The sequence below is a fragment of the Plasmodium chabaudi genome (assembly GCF_900002335.3).
Source record: "Plasmodium chabaudi chabaudi strain AS genome assembly, chromosome: 9".
Taxonomy (NCBI): domain Eukaryota; phylum Apicomplexa; class Aconoidasida; order Haemosporida; family Plasmodiidae; genus Plasmodium; species Plasmodium chabaudi.
Genome location: NC_030109.2, coordinates 1,324,844 through 1,339,297, shown reverse-complemented (window position 1 = coordinate 1,339,297; position 14,454 = coordinate 1,324,844). Strand labels below are relative to the sequence as shown.

General features: G+C 22.1%; 5 protein-coding genes across 5 annotated transcripts; 1 reads left to right on the top strand and 4 right to left on the bottom strand.

Moving 5' to 3' along the window:
- Positions 1-356: 356 nt before the first annotated feature.
- Positions 357-1,721, top strand: PCHAS_0936700 (prolyl 4-hydroxylase subunit alpha, putative; the record flags this gene model as incomplete). The annotated part of the gene is made up of 1 exon (XM_736913.2): positions 357-1,721. The coding sequence occupies one exon, from the start codon at positions 357-359 to the stop codon at positions 1,719-1,721; it is 1,365 nt and encodes a 454-aa protein (XP_742006.2).
- Positions 1,722-2,632: 911 nt separating this feature from the next.
- PCHAS_0936600 (U6 snRNA-associated Sm-like protein LSm8, putative) lies at positions 2,633-3,253 on the bottom strand (the record flags this gene model as incomplete). Its single annotated transcript, XM_016798214.1, has 4 exons — positions 2,633-2,644; positions 2,781-2,859; positions 2,968-3,130; positions 3,220-3,253. The coding sequence occupies 4 exons, from the start codon at positions 3,251-3,253 to the stop codon at positions 2,633-2,635; spliced, it is 288 nt and encodes a 95-aa protein (XP_016655452.1).
- Positions 3,254-4,472: 1,219 nt separating this feature from the next.
- On the bottom strand, positions 4,473-5,291 carry PCHAS_0936500 (prohibitin 1, putative; the record flags this gene model as incomplete). Its single annotated transcript, XM_736175.1, has 1 exon — positions 4,473-5,291. The coding sequence occupies one exon, from the start codon at positions 5,289-5,291 to the stop codon at positions 4,473-4,475; it is 819 nt and encodes a 272-aa protein (XP_741268.1).
- A 995-nt stretch (positions 5,292-6,286) lies between these two features.
- Positions 6,287-7,735, bottom strand: PCHAS_0936400 (coiled-coil domain-containing protein 124, putative; the record flags this gene model as incomplete). The annotated part of the gene is made up of 7 exons (XM_016798213.1): positions 6,287-6,328; positions 6,432-6,527; positions 6,628-6,698; positions 6,819-6,909; positions 7,080-7,172; positions 7,294-7,395; positions 7,580-7,735. 7 exons carry the CDS (start codon positions 7,733-7,735, stop codon positions 6,287-6,289), a joined length of 651 nt encoding a protein of 216 aa, XP_016655451.1.
- A 1,035-nt stretch (positions 7,736-8,770) lies between these two features.
- Positions 8,771-13,779, bottom strand: PCHAS_0936300 (conserved Plasmodium protein, unknown function; the record flags this gene model as incomplete). The annotated part of the gene is made up of 2 exons (XM_016798211.1): positions 8,771-11,780; positions 11,915-13,779. The coding sequence occupies 2 exons, from the start codon at positions 13,777-13,779 to the stop codon at positions 8,771-8,773; spliced, it is 4,875 nt and encodes a 1,624-aa protein (XP_016655450.1).
- Between the last annotated feature and the right edge of the window lie 675 nt (positions 13,780-14,454).

The following is a 14,454-nucleotide window of genomic DNA, read 5'->3' as shown; positions in this document are numbered from 1 at the left end:
ATTTTTTTACATTTTTTTAAGTATTTATTAGCACATTTATGCATATATAGTGCGTGAAAATATTCATACATATAAAAAGGGAATAATATATATTTGTTCTAATACAACATCAGAAAAATATATTAACTATATTTGTATAATATTTATTTCATCATATTGCCTAAAAAAAAATGCATATATCATATGTAACATAAACGGATAAAATAAAAATAATTACAACATTACAGATCGAATCGAACAAAAAAATAAGTGTAATTCCCAAAAAAAGCATAAAATATTTCAACTTAAAATATTATGTAACAAAAAAAAAATTGCCAAAAAATAATACACATTTTCTATAAATAAATATCATTATAATGATAGAGAAAAATAAAATGAATATAGAACAAACAGGTAGCAATAAATTCTCCTTTGGAGAGAAAAATGAAGACAACCTTACCATTCAAAAAACAAAAAACATTTTTAATCCCATAAATCAAACTAAAATAATTGAGAATGTTGAAAAAAATAGATTTGGAATAAAATTATACGATAACAATCTTGAACATAATGATAATATTGAAACTATAATAAAAAAGGTAATTAATGAAAAAAATATTTACTTTTACAAAAAATATCCATCCTATCTTTTGTACTTAAGTGATGAAATTGATGAGGAAAATGGACAGAATGCAAATAATCTAAATGACAATTATAAAATTCAAGATAATAAAAAAATATTTTTTAAAATTCAAATTATCCCTAACAATATGGCAATTATTTACAACATTGTCCCAAAAAATGTAATAGAAAAAATTTTATCTATGTGTGAAAATAAATATAAAAAAAGTAAAACATCAATTGGTTATTCAAATGATAAACAAGAAAATTATAAATTAACAAATTCAATAAATAGAACTAGTTCAACTGTATTCTTATATACCATTCGAAATAAATCAATGATCCAAGAAACACATATCGATAATGATTCTACTATAATATATACAAAAGATCAAAGTATAATAGAATTAGAAAATACTATATGTGATCTTGTTAAAATACCTTTATGTTATTTAGAACCATTAGCTATAGTTAAATATGAACAAAATAATTATTTTAATTTACATCATGATGGCTCATTTCGACGAGCTACACTTTTAATTTATTTAAATGATGTAAATAAAGATGGCGAAACTACATTCCCTTATTATAATTTATCAATTAAACCTATTCAAGGCTCGGGAATATTTTGGTATAATATTATACCTATAGAAGATGATTACGCAATTCATTATTGTACTAATAGAATAAAACAATTTTATCAAAATTTGAAAAAAAACACACATTTACAACCCAATAGTCATATCACTACTAAAAAAGACACAACCCTAAACCAGGAAGATCCTCAAGCTATGCATTACAACAAAAGTTCAACCAGTACTGATACGACAATTAACAGCCATTGCAATTTTAATGATAACACACAAGATACATGCTCCCCTCTATATTCAAACAATTTGTCTGATCATAATAATTTTTCTATTAATGGAACAAAAGATTTAATTCAATTTTTAAAGAATAAATCAAATTTACAAAAATTTTCAATTGATCTTGTAAATGATGAATTTGGTTATATGTACATTACAGACATGACTATGTTACATCAAGCCAATAAAGTAACAAACGAATATAAATATGTTATCAATTGTTTTTTCAATATTAATGTAGTTAGAAATGTTTAATTCTCTATATCACCATTTATTCATATACTCACTATAACAAATCTCAACAATATTAAACATGTTCCTATATCTACATTATTTATGAATGACATAGGACAGAAGTAAAAATGCGGAATAATAGTTATAAAAAATATAATTTTATTTTTCCAATTATTTGATAAAGTTGGTATAATTCTATTTCAAATTGAAAAAAAAACTATATACATAAATATTAATTATCTTATTAAAAAATTAAGCATAAAATGCGAAAAAAACAGAACAAAAAATATAACACTAAAAGATAGTATAATAAAATATGCGTGAGTTAATAATGAACAGTTACGAGCACATCGCAACTTTAAAAAATATATATTATGATAACCAAAAAATAAAAAAAATTAATTAAATTTATAATGTGTAAGACTTTCCGTCTACCAAAGGATCTCATACATATATTGTTTATAACTACATGCATGCATATGTGTATTAATATATCCATATATAAGCATTTTTTATTCTAAATTTTTTTAAAATTGTTTTCTCTTAAATATGCGGTATATTATCCATGTGATCATATTTATTTTACAAATTGATTTATTTTGGCGTATCATTAAAACTGTTTTTGTTTATTTTTTTCGTTTTAACATGTCTATTATTTTTTATATAAGCAACTAAAATACATTCATTGTTTATATACATTTTATTATTCAAAATGATACCCCATTTTTGGCATTTCCAAGACATTGTATAGTTATCGAGTTGGTAGATATATATCTCATGAATATGTTTAGTGGCATATATATAATATCTCCCCCGTTATTAAAACCTTTTAAGTCTTCTCAAAATATTAATAAAACGTATATAATCATATTTATGCTCATTCTAAAATCCATAAATTACTAAAAAGATAGTTCTTACAAAATTATCAAAGTCTAGTATATTATCTAAAAAAAATAAAAAAAAATTATTAAGTGTAACGGTATTATAGAGTGGCCATACATATAACAAGCACATATGTATTATGTTTGGTTTGGCATATTTTATAAGATGCCTTTGTTTTTTTTATTAAATTAGCATTACTGGTTTGAGCATTTCGGGTTTAATTTTATTTTGAAGGATGTTTCTATCCACCTCTTCGTCTATTTCCCCTATTAGTGTTCTAAAAAAAGAAAAAATATATATATAATTTAGTTCCAATTCCATAGGTTATTATAAATGTGTGAACCCTTATTGCTTCCATTTTTATATTCCTTTTTAATAGGCTTACACATTATCTCCTCTTATAATATATATTCCTAAGCTTATTTTTTCCAAAGATTCTTTGTATATCCTTTCATAACAATTTCCTAGTATTATATTTGTTGTTTGATCAAACCCTTTTAATTTTCCTGTAAATATTCTACCATCTTTAGTAATGACTAATATTTCATCTAAAAAAAAAAGAAGTAATAATATATCTTAAGAACATATATATATAATGCTATACTTTTCTTTGTTTTTTATTAACTTTTTTACATACTTTCTATATATGATTCAATATTTATAGAAGCCATATTTTGTTATTTTACTAAATCATGTAATTATAATTTACATTCATAAATATATATATTGTATTTATAATTTTTTAAAACATTTAATTTATTTCTTCGCGCTTTATGGTAACAAAATTGGCATTTTACATGAATAATATATATCTGTTATTAAGACTTAAAATATTATTACCCATATAAATTATAATTGCTTCTTATTTTTCTGTTTATTTACCGAATAAATTTAATTTCACTTTACTGTCGAAAAATACTTTTTTGCAGCCTTTATTAAAATAAAGCTAAAGAAATTGAAAAAATATATACGCACATATACATATTCACACTTGTATTTTATTCTTATAATTATTTTTATTTTTTGTTACCCCATATTTCCGAAAATAATTACATTTAAATACTTTTTTATTCTTCATATAAATACATATATACAAAAATGTAGGTAAGCTAAAAAATATTTTTCTGCAAAATTTTAACTACACTTCAAATTTCATATTCTAATCAATTTTTTTTATTATTATGTCGTCTTAATAAACACTATATTTTATTTGCTTAATTTTGAAAGGAAAAAAACAAAATATAGTGAAATCATAAAAAAAATATAAAATAATCAAATATTTTCATTATTTATTTGTTATATAAAAAAAATTAAATAAATATTTCAATTGGGAAGCATTCAACCTGATTTGGCTGTTACACATAATAACATCACAAAAAATTAACCTGTTCAAAATAGCACTCTAATTATAAAAATACAATAACTGTGTATTATAATACAAAATACATGTCTACATATAATTCGATATAATATGTATGTGCATGCTTAAAACATTTAATTATTACTTTTACATATTTTTTTATGATCGTATTATTTTAAGTTAGCAACCATATATATTCATAGGTGCATTCTTATGGAAAGTAAACAAAATAAAATGGAAAAAAGTTAAAATAACTGTACCCCTTTCAAATTGTTAAAGAGAAAAACATTAAGGGGCACGCAAATTAATAATGCAGCAAAAAAAATTAAATAAATACATGGTTAATAAAAAAAAAATAGGATATGATAAAATAATACAAAAATTAACAAGTCTAAAAAAAAATATTTTAATAAAAATAATTCATTGTTCCTATTTATACACCTTTTAGTTTTAATTTAAAACATTCTAAATTTGATAATTTATGAAATTATATTATCCAATTGTCTTTTATATTAATTTAAAAGAATTTATTAAAGATTTTTAGGATTTAATAATATATTTGATGTTGATGGAAAATAAGTAACATTTTTAGACTTACTTAAATTTTCTGCTATTTCTTTAGCTGCTTCTAATTTTCTTATTTCTAATAAACTATTACCATATTGTTTTACAGCTGTAGAAATTAATTTTGCAGCTTCTGCTTCTCCTTCTGCTTTAATAACAGCAGCAATTTTTTCTTGCTCCGTTTTTGCAACAATAAATTTAACTCGTTCACTTTCTTGTTGTGCTACTTGTTTATCTTCAATAGCTTTAGCAAATTCTTTACCATAACTCAAATGTGTAATAGCTACATCATCTAAAACGATATTAAACTGTTTGGCTCTTGCTGTAATGCTTTCTCTTATTTCTTTAGAAATCGTATCTCTTTGTGTTAATAAAGATTCAGCATTATATCTAGCCACAACAGCTTTTAATACTTCATTACCAATCGATGGTAATACACGCTCATCATAATCTGGTCCTAAAGTACTATGTAAATATGGCAAATGTTTTGTATGCGGTCTAAATAATAGCCTTAAACTTAATGTAACTATTTGTAAATCTTTAGTACCTGTTGTTGTATTTATTACTTTAGGTTTCATTTTTATATCATATATATATGGAGTTTGAAACCATGGAAAATAAAAATGACTTCCCTCTCCATATGTTTTTTCACTGACACCTCCAAATCTATTGAACATTACACATCTTTCCCCTCCATCAACATCATATACAAATGTGTATGGAATTAAACTCAACCCACCTGCAAATACACTTAGTCGCCCTATTGATGATAAAATTCTTTCCATTATTAATCGAAAAATAAATATAAATCTTCAATTTTTATTATACTTAAAATGTGTGTGCTTTTTTCCTCTTTCATATACTTTGATACGTATTTATTTTCAAAATTGTTTAACCTTTTTTCACATTCTTATTTTGTACATATATCCAATTCGGTATAACAAACTTTATGCATAATAGTAATGTCGCTATTATACTTTATTTTTTTTGCATAACAAACTGGTCATAATATATTTCCCATCCTAATACCAATTGATTTCACCATTTATACTTAAAACTGTTTTTTAATTTAGCATATTTACAAAAATAAATATATACAAAATTGTTATATCGTTCCTTTTTTCATACTTTTTATTAAATTATATTGCTTTACTTTCCTATACCTTTTGTTGACACTGTTTTTAATTTAATATGTTGTATTTTTATAGTGATATATAATATTGTTATATGCCCATATAATATTATTTACGAGCTAATTGTTCCTTTTAATTCCTTACTTCTTTCAATAAAAGGATATAAATTATTTTAAAAAAAAATAAATAAAATAATTCACGATTATATTCTAAATTAAAAAAATCGCTGTTTAATAATGGGAAATACGTGTGACAGTTGACTATATGTATAAAAATGCCAAAATAAAAAGAAACGCATATATATATAATAACAATGCTATTTTCACAAGGTATAAAATATATTAATACATATTTAATTGCGTATTACGCATATATAGCTGCGTCGAGTTCCTACGGACTTTGGTGTTTCGCATCGTGATGTTTTTTTCATAATAAAACAAAAAAAATAATAATCATATTTATCATAATAAAATATAAAATAAATTATATATAAAAAGCGGCAAAAAAATTAAAGGGCCATAAATATTGAGTTAACAATTAATACATATATAATCCTTCGTATAACATACAAGCAAAAAATACTATCCACTTTTTTATATCAATTTTTGTGAGCATTTTCCCCTATATATTATTATTATCATTTTAATTTAATCCTTTTGATTCATTGGGTTATCAGCTGATTTTTTGAACTATAAATAATTAACCATATACATATATTGTATTTAGCCATAAATATATCTAATATACACACATATTTATTTAGCTTGACACCATAATGTATATTGCCCTTACCTTTTTCCATAATATCTGCTTATACTGTGATAACTTCAAGTTTTTGTACTCCTCCTTTACAAGTGGTAAATTCTCTTCTTCATATTTTTTATAAGCCTAATTCGGGGGAAATAATAATGTAGCGAATATGTAGAAACACGATTAAATAGGTTTAAACTGGAACGAGATAAAAGTTGTTATGCCATTTTCTGCTTACCGCTTTCACCTTTTTCGTTTTTTCAAACGACACATTTCCCAAAGAGCTAATGATATTATCAATTCCAGTAGCTAAACAAAAATAAAAAATGAATAACATAGTAAATAACCCTAACCATTCTCCATACATTATAGTTTAAAGAGCATACAAATATGTAGAATATCATCATTTTCTTAATTATTTTTTTTTACCATTTATGCATTCATCGTAATTATTCATTTCGTCCCTAATAATATGATTGATATTATCTTCCAATTCCATTTCATGAACATTTACGTTTCCCTTCAAAAAGAAACAAATCATAAACGAACAAATGAATAAATAAATATGCATATATCACAAAATAATGTAATATTTTCAGTTGTATATATATTTTTTATCCATCTTTACAACTTTTTTATATTGTTAATTATTAAAAGGGATGAAAAATATATTTGCGAATATATTCTTACCGTCTTTTTCTTTTCGTCCTTCATTTCCTTTTTCTTCTCTTCTATCAATCTCTGCAAAATCTGAGCTTGCGTTATTTTTGTATTTGCGGATTTCTGTTTTTCAAAAAAAAAAAAGAATAGTAAATTAAAAAGAGACACATAATTATTCAAGCAAATGAAAGCTGTCATTATTATTGCTACTATTTTTATTGTTTTTTTTATGTGAAAAACTTACACTCTCTTTGTTTGTCTTTAATGCTTTTTCTTCTTCGCCATACAATTCTCTCAGTTCCTTTTTCCTGTCCAACTTTTGTTGTTTTTTATTTTCAGCTTCGATCTAAAAGTGTAAATTTGAATTTTATCAAAATTTAAAACTCGAAACCTTTACATATATTTTTTTATTTTACATTTTTTATAAAAATGAAATATATAGAGAATGCAAAAATTATATGGTTTAAACAAAAAAGACCAAGTATAACAATTACACTAGTATTAAAAATGAAGTATGAATAGAATTATACTTTTCTTTGAATTTTTGCTTGAACTTTTTTATCATCGTCTTTCCAATATTCATCTAATCGTTTTTCTTCCAATTCTTTCTGCTTTCGATCTTTTTCCATTTTCTTCCTCATCCTTGATTCGATAGCTCTTGAATTACCAGCACCCCATTGCGGCATTTTCTCAAAATATTTTATTAACCAAATGTAAAGTTAGAAAAGTAAATGAAAATAAGAAGACAAATTATAAAAGTAGCCTAAAGAAACAGAGCCGAATCGAACAGGCACTAAAAAAAGAAAAAGGAACGTGAATTTAATTTCCCTACAAGCATACATATGAAAATATTCTTGCTACATATATATGCACATATATATATTACATTGTAACTATTTAAATTACGTCGTTTTCTCCTTGTGAAGTTCCCCGCCTTAACAATATATTATGTTACAACTATCTATTTTTCCTAAAAATAATAAAACATATTTTCCAATTTTGTTCAAAAATTGTGCTAATTTTGGCTACATTAAGGACAAAATTAATTTTATCAAAACAAATATAAATACTTAAAAATTATCAATTTTACAAAAAATTTTCGTAATAATTATATATGCTCTTTATATTACTTTTTTTTTAATATATATTAATTCCATGAGTTTGCCATTAAATAAAAAATATATTTATATATTTCCCAATAATTAAATTTGTATTAAAAAAATGACAGATTAAAAAATAATCATTATATATGTATATTAATTTTTTGCATGCCAATATAATATCAGGATGAGAAAAGCCCATGCTCTATATTCTCATGGGATATAGAAAAAAAAAAAATACAAAATTGTATAGAATTATATTTTAATAGTATTCACCTTAAATTGAAAGAATCTTAATTTATTATTTTTTTTTTTATTTTGTTCGTATTTACTTTTGCTAGTTTTCCATTTTCCCTCCATATTTAAATGAAAAAATTAATTGATTACACAATATGACAATAAAACACACCAACGTGTTTAACAAGAATAAAAAAAAAAACGAAAGAAATGCGGTGGAAAAAATGAAAATTACACAGAAATCTGTATATTATAAAAACAATAAACTATTAATAAATAACACATAAAACAGATGAAACACAAATTTGTAAAAAAAAAAAAAAAAAAAACATATTTTGTAATTATTATAAACAAATATGGGTATAACCAGTATCGAAGAAAACCTTATATTACGAATAGTTCAATATTTTCCGAAGAAAATACATTTACATTATTTTTAATTTTTGTTTTTCTTTGTATTAACACATTAGGCAATTTTAAAAAGCCATAAGTAAAAGCAACAAAAGACCATTTCAATCGAAATGTTTGATAAGGTAATAAAATACTTTTCATCATTTTAACTCCATTAATTACATATTTTTTGTTTCCTTTTTTTTCAAAATCATTGATATCATTATTATTTTCCTCTAAATTTATGTTTTCTAAATCTTCTGAAGAATATAAAGAATTATCATCTGAATCTGAATTGTAGGATGTATAACTATTTTGTTTATAAGACAACTCTTGACTTTTTTTATTATATGTAATATTAAATTGATCAAAATATATATTATTAAAACTACTTGTTTTTTTTTTTTGTTCAATTTCTTCCATTTTCTTTTTTTTCTTTTTTCTCTTATCATATAAAAATATAATAACTTCTTCTGTAATATTTGCTTCATTTGTTATAACAGATTCAACCGTAAAACATTCATTGTATTTTACTATTTTCGAATAATTTAATTCTATTCTTATTTTACTTTTTTTATCATTATTTATATTATTTATTGCTTTCATATGATATCCTATATCTTCATGTGGCATTTTTAAATAATTTGTAAAAACCACATTTTCAAATATTTTATTAAATGGAAAATATAAATTATTATAATTCACTTGGTATTCTAAATTAACTTTTTCTTGATTATTTATTTTTATCAAATTACAATAAGTACTTTTTTCACCTACTTTTACAATATCATCTAATATCCCGTTAGTTATACTTTTAATTATTATACTCTTATTTTTGTTGTTATATATGTATATGTAGTAATAGAAATAGTTCATACCTTCAATATTATCCAAATTGTTTATCTCATTATTATTACACATGCTGTCAGTTTTAATATTATCGTTAAAATTTACTTCTTCTTTTGTGCTCTCCTTATTTATATCACTTACTGAACTAGCCATTTCATTTGTTACACCCTTTTCAGTGAAACCAATCATTGAATTTTTCAACATGCTAGGACTTTTATTTTTGTCTTCCATCATATTAACACTAGTAACCATCGATATTATAGATGGGATTACTGAATAATGTATAGAATACCCAATATTATCATTAAAATTATTATTCGTGAAAGAAAATTCTATTCTTATATTTACTTTATGTTTTTCATTTGTATATAAAAGAAATGGTATGCATACTAATTTCTCATTATAATTTACATCAAACATAAATTTTTTCTTTTTATTATTTTCTTTTTTTTCTGTTTGTATTTTATATACCATAGAGGGCCCATTGCAAAAATTGCTTTTCCCATGTAAAGTTTTTATCTTTTTTTGCGATGAACTGTTATCAAATTTATTTCCTTTTATTTCAAACAAAAAAAATTCACAATTTTTTTTATCTACAGTTTCGTTATGTATATACTCTTCTTTCTTTCGAAATAATTCATGTATTTTTTCGTCTATCACAAAATTTTCAACTGGACTCTCTACACAATCGTTTGTGATAGTACATTCTGAATTTTTTTCTTCATATTTCGATTTGCTTTGCATACAAGTTTTATCATTACTCTCGTTTTCCGAATAATCCTTATAAGCCTTCGATTTGTATAAGTTTGATTCTTCACGTTCTACATATTTAAAAATGTCTTTACTTCCAAAAAATGAAACTTCCTTACCATCACTAACACGCTCAATACCTAAAACATTATCTCGTTTTACTAATAAATAAAAATATGTATTTTTAGAATTTTCAATTTCATACTTAAAATTTAATTCAAATTCTGTTATATATTTTGAATAACTAATATATATATATCCAATATTAAATTCATTCATATAGAGAATATTATTATTAGTATAAACAAAATAATTTACATATTTATTTATTAAATTTGAAAAAATATATTTATTTTTATTACGCACTATTTTATTCTCATATTTATTTAAATATATTCCATCTTTTAATTTATAAAATTCAGATTTATCATTTTCACATTCTTTTATTTCGAATATTTTTCTTTTATTTTTATCCTTAGCATTTGAATCAACTATTTTATTTTCCGTTCCTATTATCATATCATCTTTTGAATATTCTTTCTTTATTTCTTCATATTCATTTACGTTTTCATTTTTATGTTGTTCCTTTGAAAGAGTATTAAGTTTATTGCTACTATTTTGCTCCTCCTCATAATTGCTCAAATCATTTGTGTGCACTATTTTCATATACTTCCTTTTTAACATATAAGAATGTATTTTATCAATTTTTATTTTAATAATATTATTATATATATAAAGATATAACTGGACATACTCAATATCTATCGTGTTCTTATTCCCATTTTCGATATTCATATTCATTATATTTTTTTCATTTAAAAAAAAGACATTTTTAATTTTATTGGATTGATCTGATTCGGTAACTATTTCATTATTATTTATAAAATCGGATAAAAAATGTTCTTCATTATTATTCTTTATTAATTCACAAGATGAATATACATATCCATCATAAAAATTTGAATATTTTATTTTATAAAAACATATTTCTTTATTCATTAATATACCAATAAATGGTAAATATATAAAATTCAAATTATTTTTATTTTTTATTTTTAAAAATATTTTTATATTATTGTCAACTAAATAATATAATTTGAAAAAAACATCACATATAGATATGTTAATATTTATTGGAGTAGACACATTCTCCTTATTTACAAACTTAAAATACTTTTTTATAAATTCATTGAATTCCTTTTTCTCTTTTTCCTTTTTATTTTTAATTAAACAATTTATATATTCAAAGCAAATTTCAATAAATAATTTCTCATAGCTTTTTATATTAAAATTTTCGTTTGACATTGCTTGTTCATCCACATTTGTTCCTACTTTTTTATGATTAAGCAAAACTCCTAAGCATATTATCATCAAAAATAGCATAGGCTCATTGGAATTTCTATTCCTACAACGAAGGGAAAAAAATATTTCAAAATTAATAAACTGCACAAAGCACAATTATCACATTTCAACTACATCACGAACTACTAAATACATGCACACGCACATAAAATAAAATAAGCATTGACAACAACATACCCTATTTTAAGAAAGATCCGAGTTTCAGCAAAATCTTGAAGGTCCGAATAAAACGTATCAAGTTCGCATTCCATATTTTTCAATATATCTACATTGATATAGTTAAATATTACTCCCCCTGTTTCGTCCTTGAAAAATTGTAATAACAGATACAAAGCAAATACATAATTTCCTTTTTCATAATAAATAATAGATAAAAGATATATAATAATTCTTGTTAAATCTGTTATTTTATTTGTACTTATAACTCTAAATATTTCTATTAAAATGTTTAAAATAAAATCATATAAAGACATAACTGATGATAGTGTAATATAATTATCAACTTTGATTTCTGGAAATTCTTTAATTAATTTTTGTTTTTTCTCTATTGCTTTTATTTTATAATATATACAACAACAGGTATAAATTGCATATATTATTACATCATGCATATTAAGATTAAAATTTTTAATAATTCTATAAAAATAAAAATAAATGCATGATAACAAATTATAATATACATATTCCTTTATTATTATATCGTATAAAATATCTATAAATTCATTAATACAATCACTATTATTTTTTATATATAATATTTTCTTGTCTTTCCTTCCATCATCATATTCATTATATCGTATACAATCAATAAAATTTTTATCACCTTTAATATTAAAAATATTAATAATTTCTACCAATTTTTTATTATGCTCATTACTTATATATTCATCTCTATTCATCAATGCTAAAAAAATTATCTTATTATGAGTGTAAATATGATGAAGTGCTTTTTTTATATCTTTAAAATATAAATATATAGATATCATTCTTAAACTTACACAATTAAAAAATATTACATATTCAAAAAAGGATTTTTTATTTGGAAATATTTGCTCACCAATATGTTCATAAAAAACTTTACATATGTTTACATATATTTTCATACTTTCATCATATTTTTCCAACATTTCTAATATATATGCCTTTTTAAAATTATAAGTAAAAAAATCTAAAACATTCTTACCACTTTTACTTTCATAACTTATTATATATTGTTTAAAAAATGAATTTATACAATCTTTTAATAAATTTTGTAACTTCATTATTTTATTATGTATTTCTTTTAATCCTAGTGTTATAAATATCGCACTAATATTTTGAGAATTTAAAAAACTTATATACTTAATATATTCTTCTGTTGTTTTGGTATTTTCTGGTAATATTACTAAAAGAATTATTTTACATAATTTTTTTCTTTTCATAATTACTGTATTTATTTCTTCAATCTTTTTAATTAAATCATTACTCATTACTTTCATATATTCTTCATTATTAATAAAATTTATATCAGTCTTACTTTTTTCTTCCCTATCCTCAGTTCTACTATTTAATGTGTTATCACCATTGTAACTATTATAATATTCGTCATTATTATTTTCAAATGGATTACCTGCTTCGCCGCTTAATCCACTCACGTTTAAATATTGCTTATCATTATTAGGATCTTCTTGATATTCTACACCATTTTTATAATCTATATTTTCTCTTTTATCAAACTCTACATCATTATTATTATTGCTACTCTCATTTTTTTCATTAATAATATTTTGCCAATCTACACAAAAAATAATAGCTGATGACGTACTTTTTATTTTTTTTAACCAAGTGGTTAAAATATTATCACTTTTACCTGACTGTTCAGAATTTTTTGAAAAATAATTTATTTTATCTATATTATTATAATTATAGCTATTTATGTTTATACTATCATTATTCATATTATTATTCAAATTTTTTATTATTATATCTTTTATGTCATCGTTAACTATTATTGTCACATTTATGCTGGCTTTTTCGTATATTTCTTCTTCATATAGCTCCATCTTTATTGAATAGGGGATATTATTATAATATGTGTGTAGGATGTTAATCAATTAAAAATTATGTAAATATATATGTATATTTATACATATATTTTTTGTCTTTTACTTATCTTATTACATCCACACAGACATATAAAGAAGAAAATATACAAGTATATGTTGTATATTCCTTTATTGTCCACACATCAAATATTTCCTGATCAATCCATTTGTTTTTATATATTAAACTTTTATATGTTGCTATTCTTTATAATTGTGCTCACTTTTAAGCATACTTCTATTGACTTATAGATACTATATAAGTAAAATAACTTTATTTGCGCATGTTTCATACATATATGTATGCATAAGCATATACTATAAATGTATATTCCATAATATTCTTTAAATTATACTAAAAAAATTATCATAAAGTATTCATAAAATTCTTCATATGGCAGTTTGTTTTTGTGTTATCTTATCTAATTTCTAATGTTCAACAAATATAGCTAGATTATATTTGGTTACACATAAAAAGCCTTTATTTTTTTAAATTATCAAATGATAATTTATATTCTGCATTTTACATAAATAAAAATCAAAATTCACATTTTTAATACAAGGGTTTCACGCATATCATTCGTTTACATAAACTTATATCTTCATTAATGCCATATATATATATTTATAGAATAT